Below are 20,697 nucleotides of genomic sequence, written 5' to 3'. Positions count from 1 at the left end.
TCCATCTGTAGATGACCTCGATGGATTTATTAATAATCTTGTAGTATACGATGATGTGATGCTGGACAAATCCAGCTAGAATACTTTCTCGAGGAGGGTGCAAAAATAGACATGATTTATGTTAATCAGCGATATACTCAAATACCTACAGTAATCAGAGATAACTGCAATATTTTAGTTGTGTTTAATGAAATCAATACACATACTCTGCGAAACAGTCATCAGACTTGGTGTTCAGGGGATATGGATATGATTAAGTTCAGAAACTTCTTTTAATGTGCACAAGCTACCTGACACGGATTTATCACAATAAATTTACATGATCCTCGGTCGTGATATCGTGTAGGTCTCGATAAAAAAAAATGATGTTAAGAGACAGCAGCAGGGAGGGTGGTGACAAAAATTCAGTGTCCAGGTAGGTAAATGAACATGCATAAAAATTTGAAAAACACAAGCATCAGAAAAAATATATAATGAACTAACCCAATTAGAGAAAATCTAGGTCAGTTAGAGGCTTCGGTTTGGCATTATTGACCTTGTATTTTTATTTTTTCGTAGGAAGCTTTATTTTCACAAATGGATCCTTCTCAGAATGGTCTGTTCACCCTCCCTGCTGCTTTTAAAAAAGAAATGTTTTTTTGGTAATCAAATTAATTTTTCATTTTGATTGTAAAATATCTAATTCATGAGTCTCAGTGCTCAAAAAATAGCAACAAATTTTACAAGTTACAGAAGTATTGCTTTCATCAACAATAATGTAGAAAAATATTTAGCAATGCTGCATGATAAAACATACATGTTTGAGAAAAAGTGGACCATTTTTAAACTTAACAGCTTGTGGAATACTAAAGCCAGACACTGTATCCATTGTTAAGTTCTCTAATGTAATATTTGCATGTTTGAGTAACACCATATTTTTGTTAATGAACATTACCACTCAATGTGACATGTGTATTTTTTGTATGTCTGACAGTATTTGTTTGTATGTGTGTGAAAAAGAGACAGAGTTTGTATTTATATCTATTAATATACACTATGTAAGCTTGGAGTCAGGACTTTTTCAACATTTAAAGACAGACAGACAGACAGTTTGTATTTTCTGTTAATATAGACTGTGTAAACTAGGAGGCAGAACTTCACAACATTTATGCATAATACTAAAACACTATCAGGAGGTGTTAAAGGAAATATATAAAATCCTGACATTGAACATGTTTAAGTGTCAGCTTAAAACAAAAAGAAATGTGCAGATGTTACCAACAAGCTTTATTCACACTAAAATCTTCAAAAAATACAATTGTAACATCAGTTACTGAACAACACATGTTTTTAAGTTCAGCTTTTGTCCACACAAAAAGAAAGGAAAGGAAACCTCCAGGTATGTAACATATAATGGAATTTCTGATTTTTCTATTTCAGTGAAAGTATCGCCAGCATGTTCACAAGACAGTCTGAATTCTATGTCGGAGACAATAACTCTTGGTGTGAGTTAATCAGACTTTTTAATTTTAAATGAAATTAAAATTATCTTTCATCTAGATCTCAGATATCTTCTCTCAGTTATCTTCTGAGTAGAATACTACATTACATATCAAGAATCTAACACATATCCTGGCAGAATAGCGTTGTTCATAAAAAAAATTCGCTTACTAACAGATCTAGTTCAACAGTATCAAGATGGTTTTGTCAGTGAAATTGATGGAACAAATTTCAATAATGTTTTAAGCATTTTTGCATGTGTTGCCTATATCTGGCATTATATATATATATATATATATATATATATATATATATATATATATATATATATATATATATAAAATGTACAGAATGTTATGATCTTTTCATTTGATATTATATCTTGAAAATATAAGAAACAGAATTTGTCTTAGCTTCACATGAGAACAGTTTTTAATGTATTGTCATTAGGTTCCAGTGGAGGAGGATGAGTCCAGACTGGGTCCATTTGTTGGGAAGCCCTTCTCTACGTACAGGGGACATTCTGCTGATCTCCTGGACCTTTCTTGGTCAAAGGTATGGGTTCACACACAGCCCTTTTGTTGATGTTTATACATAAGATTTAGTATTTTTTGGTGTAAATGAAACTTTTTCGATATTTATTTGTGTATTTTGTATTTCAGTACTTTTCTGTAATATTAGTACAACTCAATAAAGTTTTTACAGTTTAATTGGATTGATTTATAACATTTTGTATCTCAAACCCTGAACTAATTCCAAACTTGACAGTGAATAACCCATAGAAAATATTCATTTATTCTAAAAAAATTTAAAAGAACATATTAAATTTTTCTCTTTTAAGAGGTCTTTATGCTGTCTAATTTACTATAGCCATGTCAATTTTAGGCTATATTTAAATAATTTAACGAAGGAAGAAAATCTGAAATTAATGCCTTTGTTCTTATTCAGAACTACTTTATCCTGTCATCGTCTATGGACAAGACTGTCCGATTGTGGCATATATCCAGGAGGGAATGTCTCTGCACATTTCAGCATATGGATTTTGTCACCGCAATTGTCTTCCATCCTCGGGTATATTTTTCTTTTTTTATATAATCTTTTAACTTAATTATGATTTCATACAAGAAACTGTTTATGTGTAATTTAGATTGTTTTCTCCAACACTCCAGGTGTACCTTTATTTCTGCATAACCACATACTTTTGCTCCAGTAATGATTTATGATAGATTTATTTGTTTCGACCTAGTGCACAACACTAGCTACAGGATTGCCAAACTCAACATACGTGAATCAACTTGAGCCTACAGTATATAGGATAAATTCTGCTGTTATATATTGTAAATATACACCGATGTCTGAAAGTTATAACAACAAGAGTCAAAGTATTAAGGTGAAACTAACCATGGAATTATGGATCAAGTCCTGGTTTACTGATTTACTATTAAAATTGTTAATTATCACATATACTCACTTATAAATCGAGTCCAACTGCAAACAAAATACAGCCGAAACTGCCATAGCATAATGTGCCAGCAGAATAGGGTCTATGCTTTTTGTTGTACTGATTACTGCTAACAAACTGCATCGACCCAGATCAGCCAGTACATTATGTGATGGTAGATCTGGATCTTTGCAGTTTCAAGCAGGACCTCAGGTACATTCGGTGAAATGGTTGTAATTCATTCATATCCAACCAGAAGGCCACATATGGCCCAGTCCTTAACATTGTATGACTGACAGCTATGTAGGTAGTCCTTTTGAAAATACAGAATATCCTCCCTTAACAACCAAGTTTTGTTCCTACAACTGGCTCGTTAAACGAATTGGTCGAAAAATGAAAAAATGAGGAGCTTAATCATTTTTATTTATTCTGAATAAAGAAAAGGTCTAAAGGAAACTTGATAACTTTGTTTTAATATGCATCTCTTACATATTACAGAACATAAAAATACAATCAGCAAAAATTGTAAAAATGATGTACCAAAAAAATTAAAGTCTATTCATTAAAAAAAGACATTCAGATTAACATTTTAGTCATCGAATCCTTCAAAGTGTGGTAGTGGTTCCAGGTCATCAGTGTCATCATCAGAGTTATCAGGAGCTGTAGAGGCATGGGTAAGGAAGATGACGGCAAGTAAATGAAAGTAATTTTAGGGGTAGGGGTCCTGTTAGTGTGGTTTGTTTTGTAAGTTGTTTTTCTTTTCATCCTGAATTTCACAGTAGCATAATAAAAGTTCATTCATTTGCTTTTCCACTTTCGTGAACCGTTCCACATTTGGATCCATACCCTCTAGTTCTAATATAGCTGCATTCACTTTCGAGAACACACCAGCTAACCCTTTTACAGTGAACTTCTTTTGTACTTATTCCATTCTTTCCTCTTCTTCCTCTTCCAAGTGCTGCTGTGCTTAAAACTCTATTAAAACTTGGTTGCTTTATGTATGACATCAATATGCTCATCTTTGTCAAACCCTTCAAAATTATTCACGAAACGTTTTTGGCATATTTTCCATATGCCTTGCATACACTTTTCTGTCACTCCCTTCCAAGCTGATTCATTGTTCTTTATGCAGTGTAAATGTTGTACCATTTCCAATAACTGGTTACTTCTTGACTTTCTGTGGCTGCTACAGCTTTGGAAAAAGTTGTGCACAAGTATAATGTTTTGAATGTAGCTATAGCCCCTGGTCCATTGGCTGTAGGATAGCAGTCATGCTTTTAGGCCGATACACTACCTTTATATCTGGGTGTAGATCACAATAAAGTACAGATTATTAAAACAAAGTATGTAGTCTTGGAGATTGCAAACGCGTTTTGTAGTGAATACATGTACATGTTCTAACCAACTGTGGAAACAAGACTGACTGAGAAAGGGGATTCCCCACATTGGAGTGCTCGTAAGTCCGTGTGGTTGTTAAGCAGGTAGGTCGTTAAGTGAGGAGTCTCTGTACGCATTCTAATTAATATGCATAATTATTGGTAATGAACTGATCTTGTTCATGCAGCCCTTGACCTTAAGCTTTTTATCTGTTTTGGCTCCCCAGCCAAAATGGTTGGACACCCCCGCATTAAAACTGAAGACTCGTTAAGGGTTCATATTCATTGTGATAATGAATCTACACTAATTCCAAATTTTTCAGACCCATAATAAACTATACAGCTAAATATATTACAAACAATTTCTTGCAATATTTGACAATTCACCCACTACAATATTAGACCAAATTTTAGGTTAAATGGTTTCCTTCTGGTGGTTCTCTGAACTCCAGTCTACTTATCTTTAGCTGACCATTTCCTGTTTTATTTTGTTTAGGATGATAGATATTTTCTCAGTGGGTCACTAGATGGCAAACTGAGATTATGGAACATACCAGACAAGAAAGTTACCATGTGGAATGAAGTGACAGGTTCATCTACCCTCATCACCACAGCTAATTTCTGCCACAATGGCAAGTTTGCTGTGGTAGGAACATATGATGGGAAATGCATCTTTTTCAGTACAGAGGTAAGATTTTCCTTTATTGTTTACTGTCAGTGTTTTCAATAGGTTGCATGGCTTTCACAGGTCTTGGAAATCCCTTGAGTTTGATGTCTGGTCTTGAAACACTTGTAATTAAAAGAGTGAATAAAGACCTTGGAAAGTCCTTAAATTTGCAGTGACAGTTCTTTAAAAGCCCTTTAATTTTACTACTGTTTGTCTTATTAGTTTTAAGTGCTTAAATTTTACCTGTTTAATTATATTTTTGGGGAAAATTGAATATTGAGGATCAATAAAATACTTTATTTATCACATATTATGTTTATTTTGGATACCTTCATTGTTTTCCCATGTCTTATGGCCAGACTGTGATATTTTATAAATCTGACTTCTGAAAGAATAGTCTAGGTGTCACAGGTCGTAAACCAGACAATAGAGGTTGAAGTATGATGGTGAACATTGACTTGATCATCTGCTTTAATAGTTGGGAACTGCTTGTTCAATCACAGATGGGTCATCAATCCCAAATATTCATTGATAGGATGTTCAAAGGGGATAAGTCCATGGCAGTGTTTGCTTTGTAAAAGATTTGGAGGAAATATGTGAGTATGCCCTTTCTTCACATAAAATAAGTATAAAAGACCAGTCATGAGTTACCACTTTGGAATCCAGTGTCTGAGAACAATTATAAAAGTCAGCTGCATGTCACCTTACACACACGCACGCCATTCTAATGCAGCTGATGGATTAAAACTTGAATTAATAAAGGTGCCAGCTTTATCTAGAAAGCAGAGGACACAGGGAAGTTAACATTTACCATTCGATCAAACTGTCTTGGGAAAAGATCTTCAGAAAATGTTAGGAATTCAGTGATGAGGAATAAAAATCAAATATAATTGTAGAAAATCTGAAGAATTAAAATATTGAGGCCGTCACTCTTTCTCAGTTTAATTAGGATTAGATAGTTGAAAGGAATCATAATCTATTACTAGTCAGAAATTAGATGGTTGAAAGGAATCATAATCTATTACTAGTCAAAAATTAGATGGTTGAAAAGAAATCATAATCTATTACTAGTCAAAAATTAGATGGTTGAATGGAATCATAATCTTTTACTAGCCAGAAATTAGATGGTTGAAAGAAATCATAATCTATTACTAGTCCGAAATTAGATGGTTAAAAGGAAATCATAATCTATTACTAGCCAGAAATTATATGGTTGAAAGAAATCATAATCTATTACTAGTCAGAAATTAGATGGTTAAAAGGAAATCATAATCTATTACATGTCAGAAATTAGATGGTTGAATGGAATCATAATCTATTACTAGCCAGAAATTAGATGGTTGAAAGAAATCATAATCTGTTACTAGCCAGAAATTAGATAGTTGAAAGGAATCAATCTATTACTAGTCTGAAATTGTTTTAATTGTCAGTTTTATGAATAAACCTGTAATTAGTCTGTGTAATATGTTTTAAACTACATGTAGTCTAACTGTTTAAGTTTGTTTAGACTTGTACAGTTTTAAGCAAAGCCTTTCCTATCTTTTTGAATGAATTTTATATCTAACAAAGTATCCATATTAAAAGCAATTAAGACCAATTTGAACTAGAATCTTATTTTAAAAGTAATTAATAGTATTTATTACTGCATTTCAGCAACTCAAGTATTACACTCAAATCCATGTACGATCCACACGAGGCAAAAATGCTAGAGGACGAAAGATTACAGGCATTGAGCCATTACCTGGAGAGGATAAGGTGAGAATACACATATGCTTTGATACATAAGTGTCACTTTCTTCTGTAGAAAATCGCAAGACATTATCAGTATTCTGCTGACAACAGTATGACATCAGCAATATAGCTCGCCCTTGTTATGATGTACTAGTTGGTGTTGGTAGCAAGTACCAGGTACATACCAAAGCACAACGTAATCACAAAGTCAGTGAGTGCCTGAATCTGTGATGGAAGAGGGGAATAAACACATCATGTGAAGCTCATCTTTTATTTCAACTCACATTGTCATACATTTGATAGGCCAGTATAGTGGTTTAGTGTTTGGTCATGGAGTCCAAAGCAGTACCTCGTTATATCCAGAATTATATTATAATAATGACATTAAAATGAGGGAGATCTCTTTTGAGATTTCAGACTTGTAGTAAGATTTTGAGGATCAAAGGAAATGCATCATGGCATTGTTTACAGTTAAGACTAAAACAATCTACATATCCAGGATATGGAAATATCACCTAAAATATCAGAATTGGTTGGCAGGACTAAGGCTTTGCCTCATTACAACCCATAATTGGCAGGAGTGAGGATTTTTACTCATAGCAGCCCATAAATTGGCAGGACTGAGGTGAAAAACTTAAGTATTCACCCACTTGAAATATATCTGTTATTCACTCATTTAAAGCAAATATCCTGTGTACTTGCAGAAAGTCAGATCCAGTGGCAAACTGCATAAAGTTAAATCTGTCTTCACATAATGTGTTGAAAATTCTGGGTCTTTGCAGCTGCTTAGAAGTACTCAGTAGAACAAGCAGCATAGACCCTGATATGCAGGTGCATTGTGCAACAGTAGATCAGTATTTGTGTTGTTTGCAGTTTTTCCTAACTTATAAGCAAGTAAAACAACAATATGAAATAGTTAAAATCACGGAAACAGAGTCTAGTGTCATGTACATACTAACATAGCATGTGACATAGCATGAAGTCATAAAGATGGTTTGTACAAATTTAATGTTTTGTATAATATATTTAATGACTTATCATTATTTTATCTTACATCATTACTTTTTAAATATACAAATGAGTACTCACAGTTTTTGTTTAATTTATTATTGAAATTTGCATTTGCAGCTGAAGCTCTTCTCCACAGTAAACAATGAAACATTGGAACTAGTAAAACAAATATTAATTTTTTTTTGGCATTCAACTGTGGTGGTACTATGTGTTGCCATACAAGTTTTGCTCTGCTCTGTTTTTTTCTCTGTATTTAAGGTTCTTGTATGTAGTGACTTGCTGAAAACAACTTGAAATGATTTGCATATAACATTGTTTGTTAAGAATTTCTATTGAATTTCCAGTTGCTTGCTTCAGGTTGTTCTTTTACCAAAATTGTATATGTAAAATTTGTACCTGGCCAAAATAACCAGATCATTCTGTCATAAAAGTCAGTTGTTACTAATTTGATGAAGTACTGTTGCAGAAAATTGTAAATTATTAATGTAGTTGTGTCAACACTTTTTGAGATGGATAAAAACAAAATATACCATACAGTGATTATATTTTGCAGACAAAAATTTTAGCAACTTTGATCAAAATCAGGTTTTAAGTTTTGCTGGTTACAACAATTTTTGCAGAACTAGAGAGATTATAATGTTGAAGATGGTCAATTCTGACAGGATTTGTTTTCATAATTTCACTTTAAAACTGTTAGATTGCTAAATTCTCAACCTCAAAAATCACTACTATGCATCACTCATTTAAAGGGGATGAAATATATATTACCCTTTTTTTATCCTTCAACCAAGCTTTTGTGTTCAGATTTTGTCAGCGGATGCTGCATGGCAGGCTGTCACTACTGAATCACATGATTTTGAATACACTCATCACTGAAATCTATTCCAGGTACTTGTAACCTCCAATGACTCTCGGATTCGGCTCTATGACCTGCGTGATCTCACGTTAACATGTAAATACAAAGGGCCAACAAACAACAGCAGCCAGATTAGGGCCAGTTTCAGGTAAACCTAGCATGTATACTTTAGTGCAGATGATCAATTCTTAAGGCATTTGATTTGAAGTTGTTATGGCATGACTTGGCAAAATCAGCAGACTTGCAAAATAATCATGATGTTATATGACTGCTTGTACTTTTGTCCAGCCATCTGTCCATCAACAACTTGATGTCTGCAGTACAACTTTAAAGAGAATGTTTCAATTTTATTCAAATTTTGCATATACTTAATATTTGTGAGCTATAAATTGTCAATTTACACAGTTCTCTGTCAACATTTAAAGAAAACATGGCCCCTTATGGTCTAATGTAACATTTCTGCAGCTTAGGGTGCTCAGCAGATATTATGAACTTCTGAGGGAGTGAAAGGTGTAAGGTGAAATTGTTTGCATTTGCAACATGCACAGTGGAGAGAATATTGGAATACCTCATTGTTACTTTCATGTACTGTGGCTGAACTTTCTTTGGATATTGTACTTGTGGAAATTGTGCATGATCTAGCAACACAAGTAACCAAAATGACTGCTCGCATGTGCTTTGAAATATCAGCCTGAGTTATTAAAATAGGGAAAACAAATTCTGCCACACTAGACAATGCCAGCTTCTGAAATCACATTGAATTAATTACCAAATGTATAAAAGGAAATTTAGTTATTAGCTCTTTTTTTTAATGATTTACCTCAGAAGTTCAGGAAATGAAAATGACCAAGCAGACTTAGCATGGATTCTTTTATTGGTACACATCTGAAGACCTCAAAGCTTTTAACCAAATTTTTACCCTTCTCATTTCATTATGAAATTGAAATAAGATTAACAAAGGAATAATAAAAATAGTCATAATTACCATATTAATTACCAGAATGCTTAGCCTGATTATGACCTATATTACTCTTGAGGGTCCTTGACAACTTTGTCACCTTGTTACACTTAATCTCCTTGGTACACCTAATCTCATTGGTACACATAATCTCATTGGTATACCTAATCTCACTGGTACACCTAATCTCATTGGTATACCTAATCTCATTGGTACACCTAATCTCATTGGTGCACCTAATCTCATTGCTAGACCTAATCTCATTGGTACACCTAATCTCATGGGTACACCTAATCTCATGGGTACACCTAGTCTCATGGGTACACCTAATCTCATTGGTATCTCATGGGAACACCTAATCTCATGGGTACACCTAATCTCATGGGTACACCTAGTCTCATGGGTACACCTAATCTCATTGGTATCTCATGGGAACACCTAATCTCATGGGTACACCTAATCTCATTGGTATACCTAATCTCATGGATACACCTAATCTCATTGGTACACCTAATCTCATAGTGAGCAGAACCTACTTCAGATTCATTATGCGTGTCATCTTTTAAGGGTTCACCATACTCAGATGATGAAGATGAGCATGACAGATTTGTCAGAAATTTTCTAGAGTTGTCACTAGCTTCTGCCATTATCATCACATATGCTAAACTTGAGGAACTTCCAAATATTACATCACTTCCTGAAGAAACAAAATATTTCTGGAACTTTTCCCATGAAACATTGATGTATGCACAAATTATCCTCATTTTCTTTTGTGTAAATTACAATATACATATGAAAATGACCAAGCAGAGCTAGCAGTTTTTCTTTTTATAGGTGCACATCTAATGTAAGGCCAAGCTGTAAGCTCTATAACCCATATTACACCCAACAATCATACATAAATAAAGAGATTACACAGCTATTTTAGCAATACCAAAGATATGCAAGATCTTTTTTAAATGGCCAGTTTAACCAATGAGGAAAAGGGGGAACATTCTTTTTCATTAAAAATCTAACCCTATGCAAAAAATATGAAACTGTAGAGCACCACCTTAACTTCCCAGGATTATTGGACTTTATTCATATTTGGTAAGTGGTTCAGTATTGATTAGACCTGAATTAATTCAATTTTCGAGCATTACACAACATCATTTACAAGAGTTATACCCTCATTTTCCTGTTATCCTGACTTTGGCTTCTGCAGATTAACTTTACAAAGATTTGTAGAATTTAGAGGGACTTCAATTTTTTCTTTTTCCAAGAGTCCAAGAGAGCATTACAAGAGTTATGTCCCCTTATCACACATTCACCTGACTTTGCCATCCCCTTCAGGACATTGCAAAGAACTGTTGGGTTTCAGTCAGATTTAATGAAACCCTGAGTAAAATTTTCAGCATTCCACTTTATGAAATACAAGAGATATATATGTTCCTTGATTGCTCATTTTCCTGACTTTTGTTTCTACTGCATACCTTTACTAAAGTTTGTTGTTTAGACCAATGTATGTCAGGTGAGTGACATGAGGCCTACATGGGCCTCTTGTTTCTCTTTTATAATTAAACATATGCAGACCTTGAATCAATCAGTATGAGGTTTACAGGTTTAAAACAATTCATATTCATTTCAACAAAGGTCTATTGTTGTATATATATCTTGTTTGCCTGCAAGAAAACATTATGATGAAATTTCATAAAATCGATCGGTGTACTTATTAGCTTAAGAATAAACATTCAACCACATTTCATAAGTTCTCCTACAACCACATTATTTCACTTAACTTCTGTAGTCTCTATGTAATTTCAGTCCCAAGGGTAAATACGTCATATGTGGATCTGAGGATAGCTTTGTGTATATATGGAGGACACAGCACGAGTTCTACAAGTTCTCATCTGCCAGGAGGGATCGTAATGACTATTGGGAGGCTTTTAAAGGTATTCCACAGCTCTTTATTACTTTTGAACATCGGAGGGCAGATCGTGTTACCTTGTCCATCAATCCAGAATTATCCATGAACATGCATGCATTCATCCATTTAAGTTTTGCATATAGGGTTGGATTCTGTGGAGGGGCATTGATGATCCACATATCTACACTTCTCTAGAATGGTTATCTCCCCAAAGTTTTTAACATTTAATTACCGTTATAGTTTAATATCTTAACTTTTAGTCAGCATGATATAGCCACGTTGATCATGCTTATGTGCCATTAAACCATCCATCCATCCATCTGTGAATCCATCCATCCATCCATCTAACCAACCATCCATCCATCCATCCATCAATCCATTCATCCATCCATCCATCTAACCAACCATCCATCCAACCAAGTAATGAGTTTCTTAAAGAAACATTTGTGTGCAGCAGTGTGGCCTTATCCATGGCAGTAATGCCCAGGCGTTTTGTTATACTTATCCTTTTTCTGGGCCACACCCAATACAAATGACTATAGTAATGATTGAAAGCACACAGTGCTATTAGATTCACACAGAACAAGGAAATTTCCTGAGTAGAGAAATAATGATGTTCTCTCTTGCCTTAATACATTTGATTTATTCAGTGTGATATAAATAATGATGCGTGTTATGGGATTTTCATCTTTCTGCTTTACAGCTACCATTGTGTATTCTCATTAGTTTATAAATCAGACTACTATTCAGAACCTTTGTAGCCACCATGTACAGTGTATCTTGTGCAGAAAGGTAGTGTTAAACTCCACAAGGCTACAGACAAATCAGAACCTGTGTATTTTCAGTTTTACCTAACACCTTGTAATTGCTTTACTCGTAAGAAATGAGATTTTCTGCTAAACAATTCACTAAAAGTGGTTAGTTTTAGTAGATCTTAGAAGTGGATTCTCTTGAAAGATGTACAACTCCAGTTGCCTATGTGAAAAGAGCATCCATCTTGGATGCGGAGGTGGCAGGTTTGAACCCCAGCTGAGTCATACCAAAAACATAAAAATAGTACTAGCAGCTGCCTCACTTGGCACTCAGTATTAAGAGGGTTAGTGTTAAGACTGGTCAGCCTGGTGTCAGGCTAATGTGACTGGGTGGGACTTGATGCACCAGTGCTAGATATCACAGTAAACTGCCACACCACAGACATCTAAGCGATATGGCTGGAAAATTGATAAAGCTATGTTAAAAATCCAAATCACACACACACGCTCTTGCAAGATGATCATCATTGTTACAGAAGCTGATCAGGAGTGCACTCAGAAAAGGATTAAATAAAGCCAGCATATCATGTCTGCAATATCACAAGGGCAGCTTAAAATTGCATCTGATAATTTCATAGATTTTTAGGGTTTTATGTACAAATAGTGATCGTACATGTTTTTGTTTGTTTGCTTTTTTGTATCATCAATGTTTGCATAATCCCATGGTCATGTTCAAACCTTTGCACTTTGGGCTTTTGCTTCAATGACACCCACAAGATACAACAGATGTTGATCCTTATATTGGTACATGTTAACCTACCATATATAATAATGGGCAAACATTTTGAGAAAGGCACAGTTTCTGGCTTGACAAAGTCGTGATACAGACATCTAGGAAATTGTGTAGACCTAATAATATAGATTAGAGGCAAAAGATTAGAAAATCTCTAGGCCATAAACATATATGTGTATTTCCTATTGCACTGTTTTTAAAGTTAGGGTAGGTAGGAATTTGGGGGAGTGTTCAAACCATTATAAATATTATAATGATTAGTTATGTGTATATAATGTACTAAACACTTCCTGTACTGGGCTAAACCAACTCAATTACATGCATAAATCAATTTCAGCCTTGTTTGTTTTTTAATCTTGAGGGTGGGAATGCTATGGTCGGCAGTGAAAAACAGGGATGGTAGGTTGACCAAAAACACATATTTTTTAGGGCCCTCAAGGAAAATCTAAAGATAATTAAAGATTCAACACTAGAGATCATACTCAGACTCAAATTTACGAAGATAAATAATTCTCATTGTAACATTGATTCGTTTTGTCATGAATTTTGTTTAATTGGAGTTGCTTAGTATAAGATATAGTTAAATCCTTTCGCATTGAGGATGGTCTTGTCTTATTGTAGCCTATATGTCTATTTTCAGATTGCTTTATGCAGAACAGTGTGTTTAAATTTTTACAAATAAAGTAAATTAAATTTTAACTTTAAATATGACCATGGAGATTCATTTTGTGCTTCATAATATCTCCACAATCAACATGCTAATTTGTGCTTATTGTGACAGGGTTTAACCCAGTATTTAATTGTTTAAGCACACAAAGCAGATATTAGATTTAATATGGTAACAATAATTTGTTGGTTTTTTTTCTTTATTACGGTATGTTACATGGTACTTAGTGGTTACCCTGTTTACTTCACACTGACAATAACTTTTAATTGTCACTTTCTTTTCCTTTTTAATAAACATGTTTTATTGAATTATGTTTGTTTCTTTCAGTGCATAATACAGTGGTGACATGTGCAGTGTTCGCAACTAATCCGTCTCATTTCTCCATCAATGAAGAATGCTCAGCAAGTAAAGACAATTCAGACCAGGGAGAAATCGTTGTTACAGCTGACTACAATGGTGCTTTGAAAGTTTTCAGTCAGGGATTAATAAGGACATGAATGCTCAGAAACTGAGTGATTTTTTTCTTAAGTCTAAAGCAAATCTGATCTTAATTTCTGCTAATGTTTCTGTTAACCAAACAAGATCTGACAACATCCCAGTACAGGTCAAGGTCTGAAAATGTGCCATTACAATTCAAGTTTTGACAATGCTCCATTACAGGACAAGATCTGACAGTGTCCCATTACAGGACATTGTCTGACAGTGTCCCTTTACAGGACAAGGTCTGACAGTGTCCCATTGCAGGACAAGGTCTGACAGTGTCCCATTACAAAGCAATGTCTGACAGCATCCCATTTCAGGTGAAGATCTAACAGTGTCCCATTACAGTTCAAGTCCTGATAGTCTGACAAACTTTCAGTCTGACAATCCACATTCCAAAAGTAAATTATTAAATTTAATCCATAACAGTACTGAAGAAAATAATGTTTATGATTCTCGACTATCACAATGCAAAATCAGACCTGCCAACTCTTACGATTTTGCCGTACGTCTTATGAAAATTAATCTTAAAATACAGACTTACAGCATGCAAGCAAAAACTATGAAGAAATGATTGTTGGTGTAAAATCCGGATCGTTGGTTCGTCTGTGTTTGATTTGGATCCGGGTTTCATATTAGAATTAGTGAAATTAGTCAGGGAACCAGACTTAACTTTACAGCAGTACCCCAGGCGCTTTAAACTGCACCTATTTGTTCATGCGAAGCATCTGCATGATCATACTGATAATTATATATAAAAAAATTAAATGTCATCCAGAAAGCGATGCAAGTTAAAGACAAAAGTGAAAATTAAGCTTCTAGAAAAGTGTTAGTAATCAACACTGAAGAATAAAAAAGGAGTATTCAGATTCTTGTGAATAAAATATTGGAATGGACACAGTTACGTTTATTGGATATCACATGCCAATTTGAGTATGTCTCGTGGTGGAAGATATGACTGCTGTCGTCCTGTGAAATGAAAAAAGACTTTCCAAGAATTACATCAAGTTGCGAGATAGCAAAAAGCCATTGAGTTGCATAGGGTTTGGAACTGAAGTTTGTGCAACTGTACTACTGGTAGTACTACTAGTACTAATAAATTATATGTGTGCTTTACAACCTTTTCAGTTGAACATAATGTTTATCGTCGCTATGTCAAACTTTTATTTACGTTTTCCAGCTTTACAATAGCAGTTATTGATATTTTGTTACACCTTACTGAAAACTGGTCAATCTTATGTAAAAAAAAAATGAACTGCCTTACTGAGATGGACTCGTCAGGGTTGGCAGGTCTGCAAAATAGCTGTTGCCAGGCAAGTCAACATGCCATAAAAATAATCCTTCTAGAAATAGATCTTGCAATATATGTGTTAATACATTTTCAGTCTTCAACCAGACAACCAAAAATTATTCATTCTTTCCATTTCAGTTCACTTAAGCTGAACTTCTGCAACACTTTTCTACATCCATAAAGTTCTACATCATTGAAGAACAACTGATCACTTGCAAGAAATATGAAATTGATTGGTACAGTTATTAATTAGCACCTATATTTCAGTGGTCAGTCAAAGTTCAGTTGAAAAGGACACTAGAAATCCTATGTTGTAATGTTGTCAGAGCTCAGTAAATTGAAGCATAGTCAAAAGCTTCAATAGGAATCAGATTGTGGAATTCTTTTTTATTTTCATGAAAGCATAATTTGCCTGAGAATTAAACATTAGAATTTTTAGCTGTAATGAAGAATTTACTTCTACAGCTATTTTTTTGAAAAATTCAACAACCTTATTAGTTTTACAAGCATTGTTATAAAACTGAACCACAGCTTCCAAACACCTATTTGTTATGTTGCTCGTTAGAACTGGAGTTGACTTTAGTGCCGTCTTAATCACCATTTAAATTGTTTTTCTAATGTGATGTAGAGGTTGTATTGGTGACAACAACTAAAAAGACCTGTCTTAAAACCAAATCTTTCAGCTTCACAGTTCTTTTTACTCCATTAATGAGAATTTAAGTTGGACATGGTCTGTAATGTAGACTGTTTTGAGTTTCTTCTTCAAATTAATTAAATTGAATTAATTGTGTGTGATGTAGTACTAGTTTTACCCATGTCAAGTCATCATCAAAAGGCACTATAAGCAAGCATAAAATTAATTTGTGGGAAAAGACACTTAATCGGTTACTATTTAAAAGGACATTTAAAAACTGTTATTGATGTGTGCCATGAATAGGTAGCCAGATAATAGATTTACTGTGCCCATACAGAACAGAACAGTTTGAAGTATTTCATGCCTTTTATTTGGTCAATTTTATGTATTTGATCATTTGTTGATCAACATCACACATACATTACACAATAGCCATTCCTTGACAATTTGTAAGAAATTTCCAAAGCTCTTGTTAACCCCTGGTGCCACATTTGTGCATCAGGTGGTAGTACCCTATGTCCGAGCTCTGTAGTGCCAAGGCAATTTAAGATACACTAAAGTGGGTGGTTCTTCAGAAAAGAAGATGGATGTAGCTCAAAAAAGATAATAGATAATCTAGACTTTCTACTCATATTACAAAATACAAGTACTGAGGTAAAAACATCCTTTTGAGACCCAATTTTTTTACACAAAAAATTTGCTCATTGTTGGAATCAGATTTTATGTCTGGATTTTCGACTTTTTGGCCTCAGATCTAAGGCAGACCGGTCTGAATTGCACAAAGACAGGCGAACCTTTGCAGAAAATAGGATAAGTTGGGGATTTGGGGTAAAAAGTGGCAGTGACACGAAAATATGTCCTTTAAGCAAACAAAGAAAAAAGAACTCCAAATTTTACCCTTCTGCTTATGTGCAAGCAAAAAAGCCAATGAAAAACGTTTCTGACATAACTAGGCATCAAAATAACCAAAAATCTCTTGGAGCAGTTTTATTTGGATGTATTCATTATTGGCCCCCCCCCCCCCAATCTGTTTCCTACTCGCATCTCAAGCAAAAGTGACATAAATCACCATGGGTTAATGAGTTAAGTCATTTTAAATCTTTCATCCCACAGACTTGCCACATATGAGAAGAATTTCTGTGTGATTTTTTTTGCAGTTTTTGTTAACTCATTGATTTGAAAAATTAACCTGATGAAAATTAAGTTAAATATTGAAATAGTTGGAAAGAGGCAAAATCATGAAAAGTAAAGAGATAATTTTTCAGAATTAGAACTTTTAAAATGTTTTATGAATGTGGAAGTTTATCCATATGCAGTAATTTACTGGGACAAGCATAATCTTGCATCTTAGCATGAAAAATGTGATATTTTATTTTAACGGATATGTTATTCTCTTAGAGTTATGCTTTTGATGATCACTTAGTCTCCACAGAATAGAAAATCCAGTACAAATGCTGCAGCATTGGATCAGATGTGGTCTCTGTGAGGCATAATGTCCTGCTTTTCTTTATGAAATCTTGGATGATTTATAAAAGTGCCAAAGTTTTGGGGTTGTGGGTGGGATAATATTACTCTTGTCTGTCTGCCCATCTATCTCTCACACTTTGATTAAGTTTTGTATTATTTCAAGCACAGTGGTGGGCATCCATGTTTCTTTGAAACATTTCAAGTTTTTTGTTTTGTCTTTTAATTGATTTTGTGTGCATATGTGATGGTGCTTTCATTGCTAGCTGACTTTCAGAATCATTGGTAAAAGGACACTTGTTAATCTGCTTATATGTGAGGAAAATAAATTTGTCTAACTAATCATGTAATGATATTGATTTCAGATCAGCTAAGTTGTTTTAGACCCCAATTAGAGCATTGGTAGTGCATTATACTGCATATATAATATTCCACAATGTTTACGACTTAGTTAAATTTTAATTTTTGTCTGGCCAGGTCTATGGTATATTGTCCATTCTCTTTTACCAATTATAGTTTGTGCTACTAATAATAGTAGCAGATATTATTGTATTACTAAAATTAATAACAAAGTATAGAGCCAATATCCTTTCAGGTCAGTTTTATATCAAGAGAGGCAACTCAAGTTTAGGTAAATAATTAAATATGGTAATCTCCCTTGGAAATCATTGTACTGATGATAGGACTTAGAACATTAGTAGAAAATGCTTTTTAAATGAAATGATTTTAAAGCATTATCCATTAAATGTTTCAGCTGTTTATATAAAATCTCTTGTGGCATTTAAAAAGAGAAAAGTTAGAAATAATAACAATTCAAGCAGTATGGTATGATATCAGCAAGGACCATAAATATCTTCAAAGTTCTACCTTCTGACCTTATGTAAACTAGCACGACTTCAGCCCTCCAAGTCATCGGTATTATCAGTACTTTCATCCTTTCCTGGATATTGATGGCATAATATGAAGCATAGTCATTCATACATTAAGTAATGAGAGTTTGCAAAAGTGTACTTATATATTTATGTCCACATTACCATGTAAAAAATATATTTTTTGAATTAAACTGTGTATGATATAACATGTATACCATGCACAATATGTTTGATGTAATATGGTAAAATTATTATCTATAAAATTTCATATGGTTGGTATTTATGATATATGTATAATGTTTCCAGTTGAAATATATGATATTATATACAATATAATAAATTATAACTTGACAAAACTATATATACAGTGAAACTTGTGTACAGCATCCACCAAGGTAATCACCAATCGGTATTTATTGACAAGTTGTCTTTATCTTCAAGTAATTGTCAATTAGGTAAATTGAAAGACGGAAAGAAAGGTAGATAAATGCAGATAGATGGATTGACAGAATGTAGGCATGTAGATCAAAAGACTGATACTTTCATTTCAACCTGATGATGTTTTACTTAAAAGATAAACACATCTACATGACCACTGGTTACTGTACAATAAGGATCCACATTTTTCTTGTTTAACGGTTGCTTACGGTATAAGACCTCATTCATTGCTCTCTCATTATAATGCTAATAAGAGATACCATAATAATGCATTGCACTGAAAAGTGAGGTTTCAGAACTACATTCATCCCAGGTTTTGATTTCTCAAAACACTTGCCTTTACCAATCACTGCCATCTCACCTCTATCCACATGGGTTCAAATCTCGAGCTCAGCCAATGTGGGTATGTGAGAAAGCTTGCCAGTAGCTTCCCATGGGTTGGTGGTTCTTAACAGGGTTCTCCAGGGTTCTTCTTCCCCCATTTATACTGGCCACCATATATAGCTTACCAGGTGCCAAGAAATGGCATTAAACCCAAAACAACAACAGCAACATAAAACTCTCCAGCTCAAGTGCATATATTGTCCCTCTTTAAAATGTTAGTGACCTCACAATTTAGGCCAGCAGCTTAATGTATGCCTCATAATAACCAGCTTGTTTAAAAACATAAGTTTGATGGAATAAGCCATCTTAGTTTAAATATCAAGTATGCAAACCTTGAGCTTAGATTTTAATGAATATTGAGATGTTTTGTGAAAATGGCATCATGTGTCCATGTTATAAAAGGGACTGCACCCTAAGGAAATACTTTTTATTGAGGGATAATAATACTTTGCAGATATTTTTTCAGGTGGTTCTTATATACAAGTACCTTATCAGATTTAATTGCATTTTGATAATGATACATCATATGGCATTTACTTATCTCATTTGCTGTTATTCTGTCGTCTCTCACATCATAAAACAAAACCAATGGGATAGTTGAAGACTAATGCAGACTCAGATCTCCAAACCCTTTATTATGAGTCCATTATTTTGTTAGAGTTTTTTGTTTTCTAAAATGTTAACCTTTCCTTGTGCCAAAATAACATTGTTGTGTCCAAGAATGTCTTTCTGATAAATGTCCCATTTCATATTAGACATACTGGATAAATATTGATCAAATGGAGAATATAGGCACATGAGTCTTCCAGTAATTTTATGGCCAAACTAAGCGGATATTGAAAATGAAGCCACTGTTTCTTTAGTAACATTAAACATGTATATGTGTGTTGGGGAAAACAAATTATGATATGCAAAGACATTGTTCGAATAATTGCTGTTCTAAATTAATGATAACCATTACTGTATCTTTATATTGTTATATTTGCCGTGAATTGGTTGATGGAAGACAGTGAAACTATAAATCAGTATCTTGTTTTCATTTTGCCTTTTCCTTTACGCAGTCTTTATTGTTTCCCTATATTACCCAACTGTTGTGTTATTGATAAGCATAAATAATTTATAATTGCATCCAGTCTTCTCAAACTTGAAAAACAAGCGTGCATGCTGATTATCAAGACTTTACAGTAATTTAAAATATTTGTATGTCATTTGGGCACAAAATAATTGATATAGTTGGTGATTCAACTAAAAAAGGTTATTTGTACTCAATAATAAATAATAAACATCCTAATCATGTGTTTGCAATTGTATCGATTCTTTTAACAGGATTTTATAATATTATTATCGTGTAATACTTATTTAAGGATTTATGTTTCTTTGAATTTTGGGGTATTATGACACAGCAACACAGGTAGGATATTTAGTGGCGAGGCAGCTTGAGTAAAGTGCCTTGCCCAAGGATACACCATGCTAACTAACCTCGGCTGATTTGATGGT

The 20,697-nt window shown here is 33.9% G+C and overlaps 1 protein-coding gene across 1 annotated transcript in view; it reads left to right on the top strand.

Annotated features, from left to right (window-relative positions):
* The window catches only part of LOC149799964 (WD repeat-containing protein 44-like), an 82,228-nt gene extending 61,732 nt beyond the window's left edge, over positions 1-20,496 (top strand). The window contains exons 14-21 of the mRNA XM_089959469.1: positions 1,420-1,484; positions 1,930-2,034; positions 2,428-2,550; positions 4,793-4,984; positions 6,617-6,718; positions 8,594-8,709; positions 11,323-11,450; positions 13,965-20,496. Of these exons, the coding sequence (XP_089815595.1) occupies positions 1,420-1,484; positions 1,930-2,034; positions 2,428-2,550; positions 4,793-4,984; positions 6,617-6,718; positions 8,594-8,709; positions 11,323-11,450; positions 13,965-14,134 (1,001 nt within the window). The 3' untranslated portion in view covers positions 14,135-20,496. The remainder of the gene's footprint in view (positions 1-1,419; positions 1,485-1,929; positions 2,035-2,427; positions 2,551-4,792; positions 4,985-6,616; positions 6,719-8,593; positions 8,710-11,322; positions 11,451-13,964) is intronic.
* Positions 20,497-20,697: the final 201 nt, after the last annotated feature.

This window comes from Sinohyriopsis cumingii, chromosome 5, assembly GCF_028554795.1.
Source record: "Sinohyriopsis cumingii isolate HCF-2022 chromosome 5, ASM2855479v2, whole genome shotgun sequence".
NCBI lineage: Eukaryota > Metazoa > Mollusca > Bivalvia > Unionida > Unionidae > Sinohyriopsis > Sinohyriopsis cumingii.
This window is presented reverse-complemented; position numbering and strand designations above follow the sequence as displayed.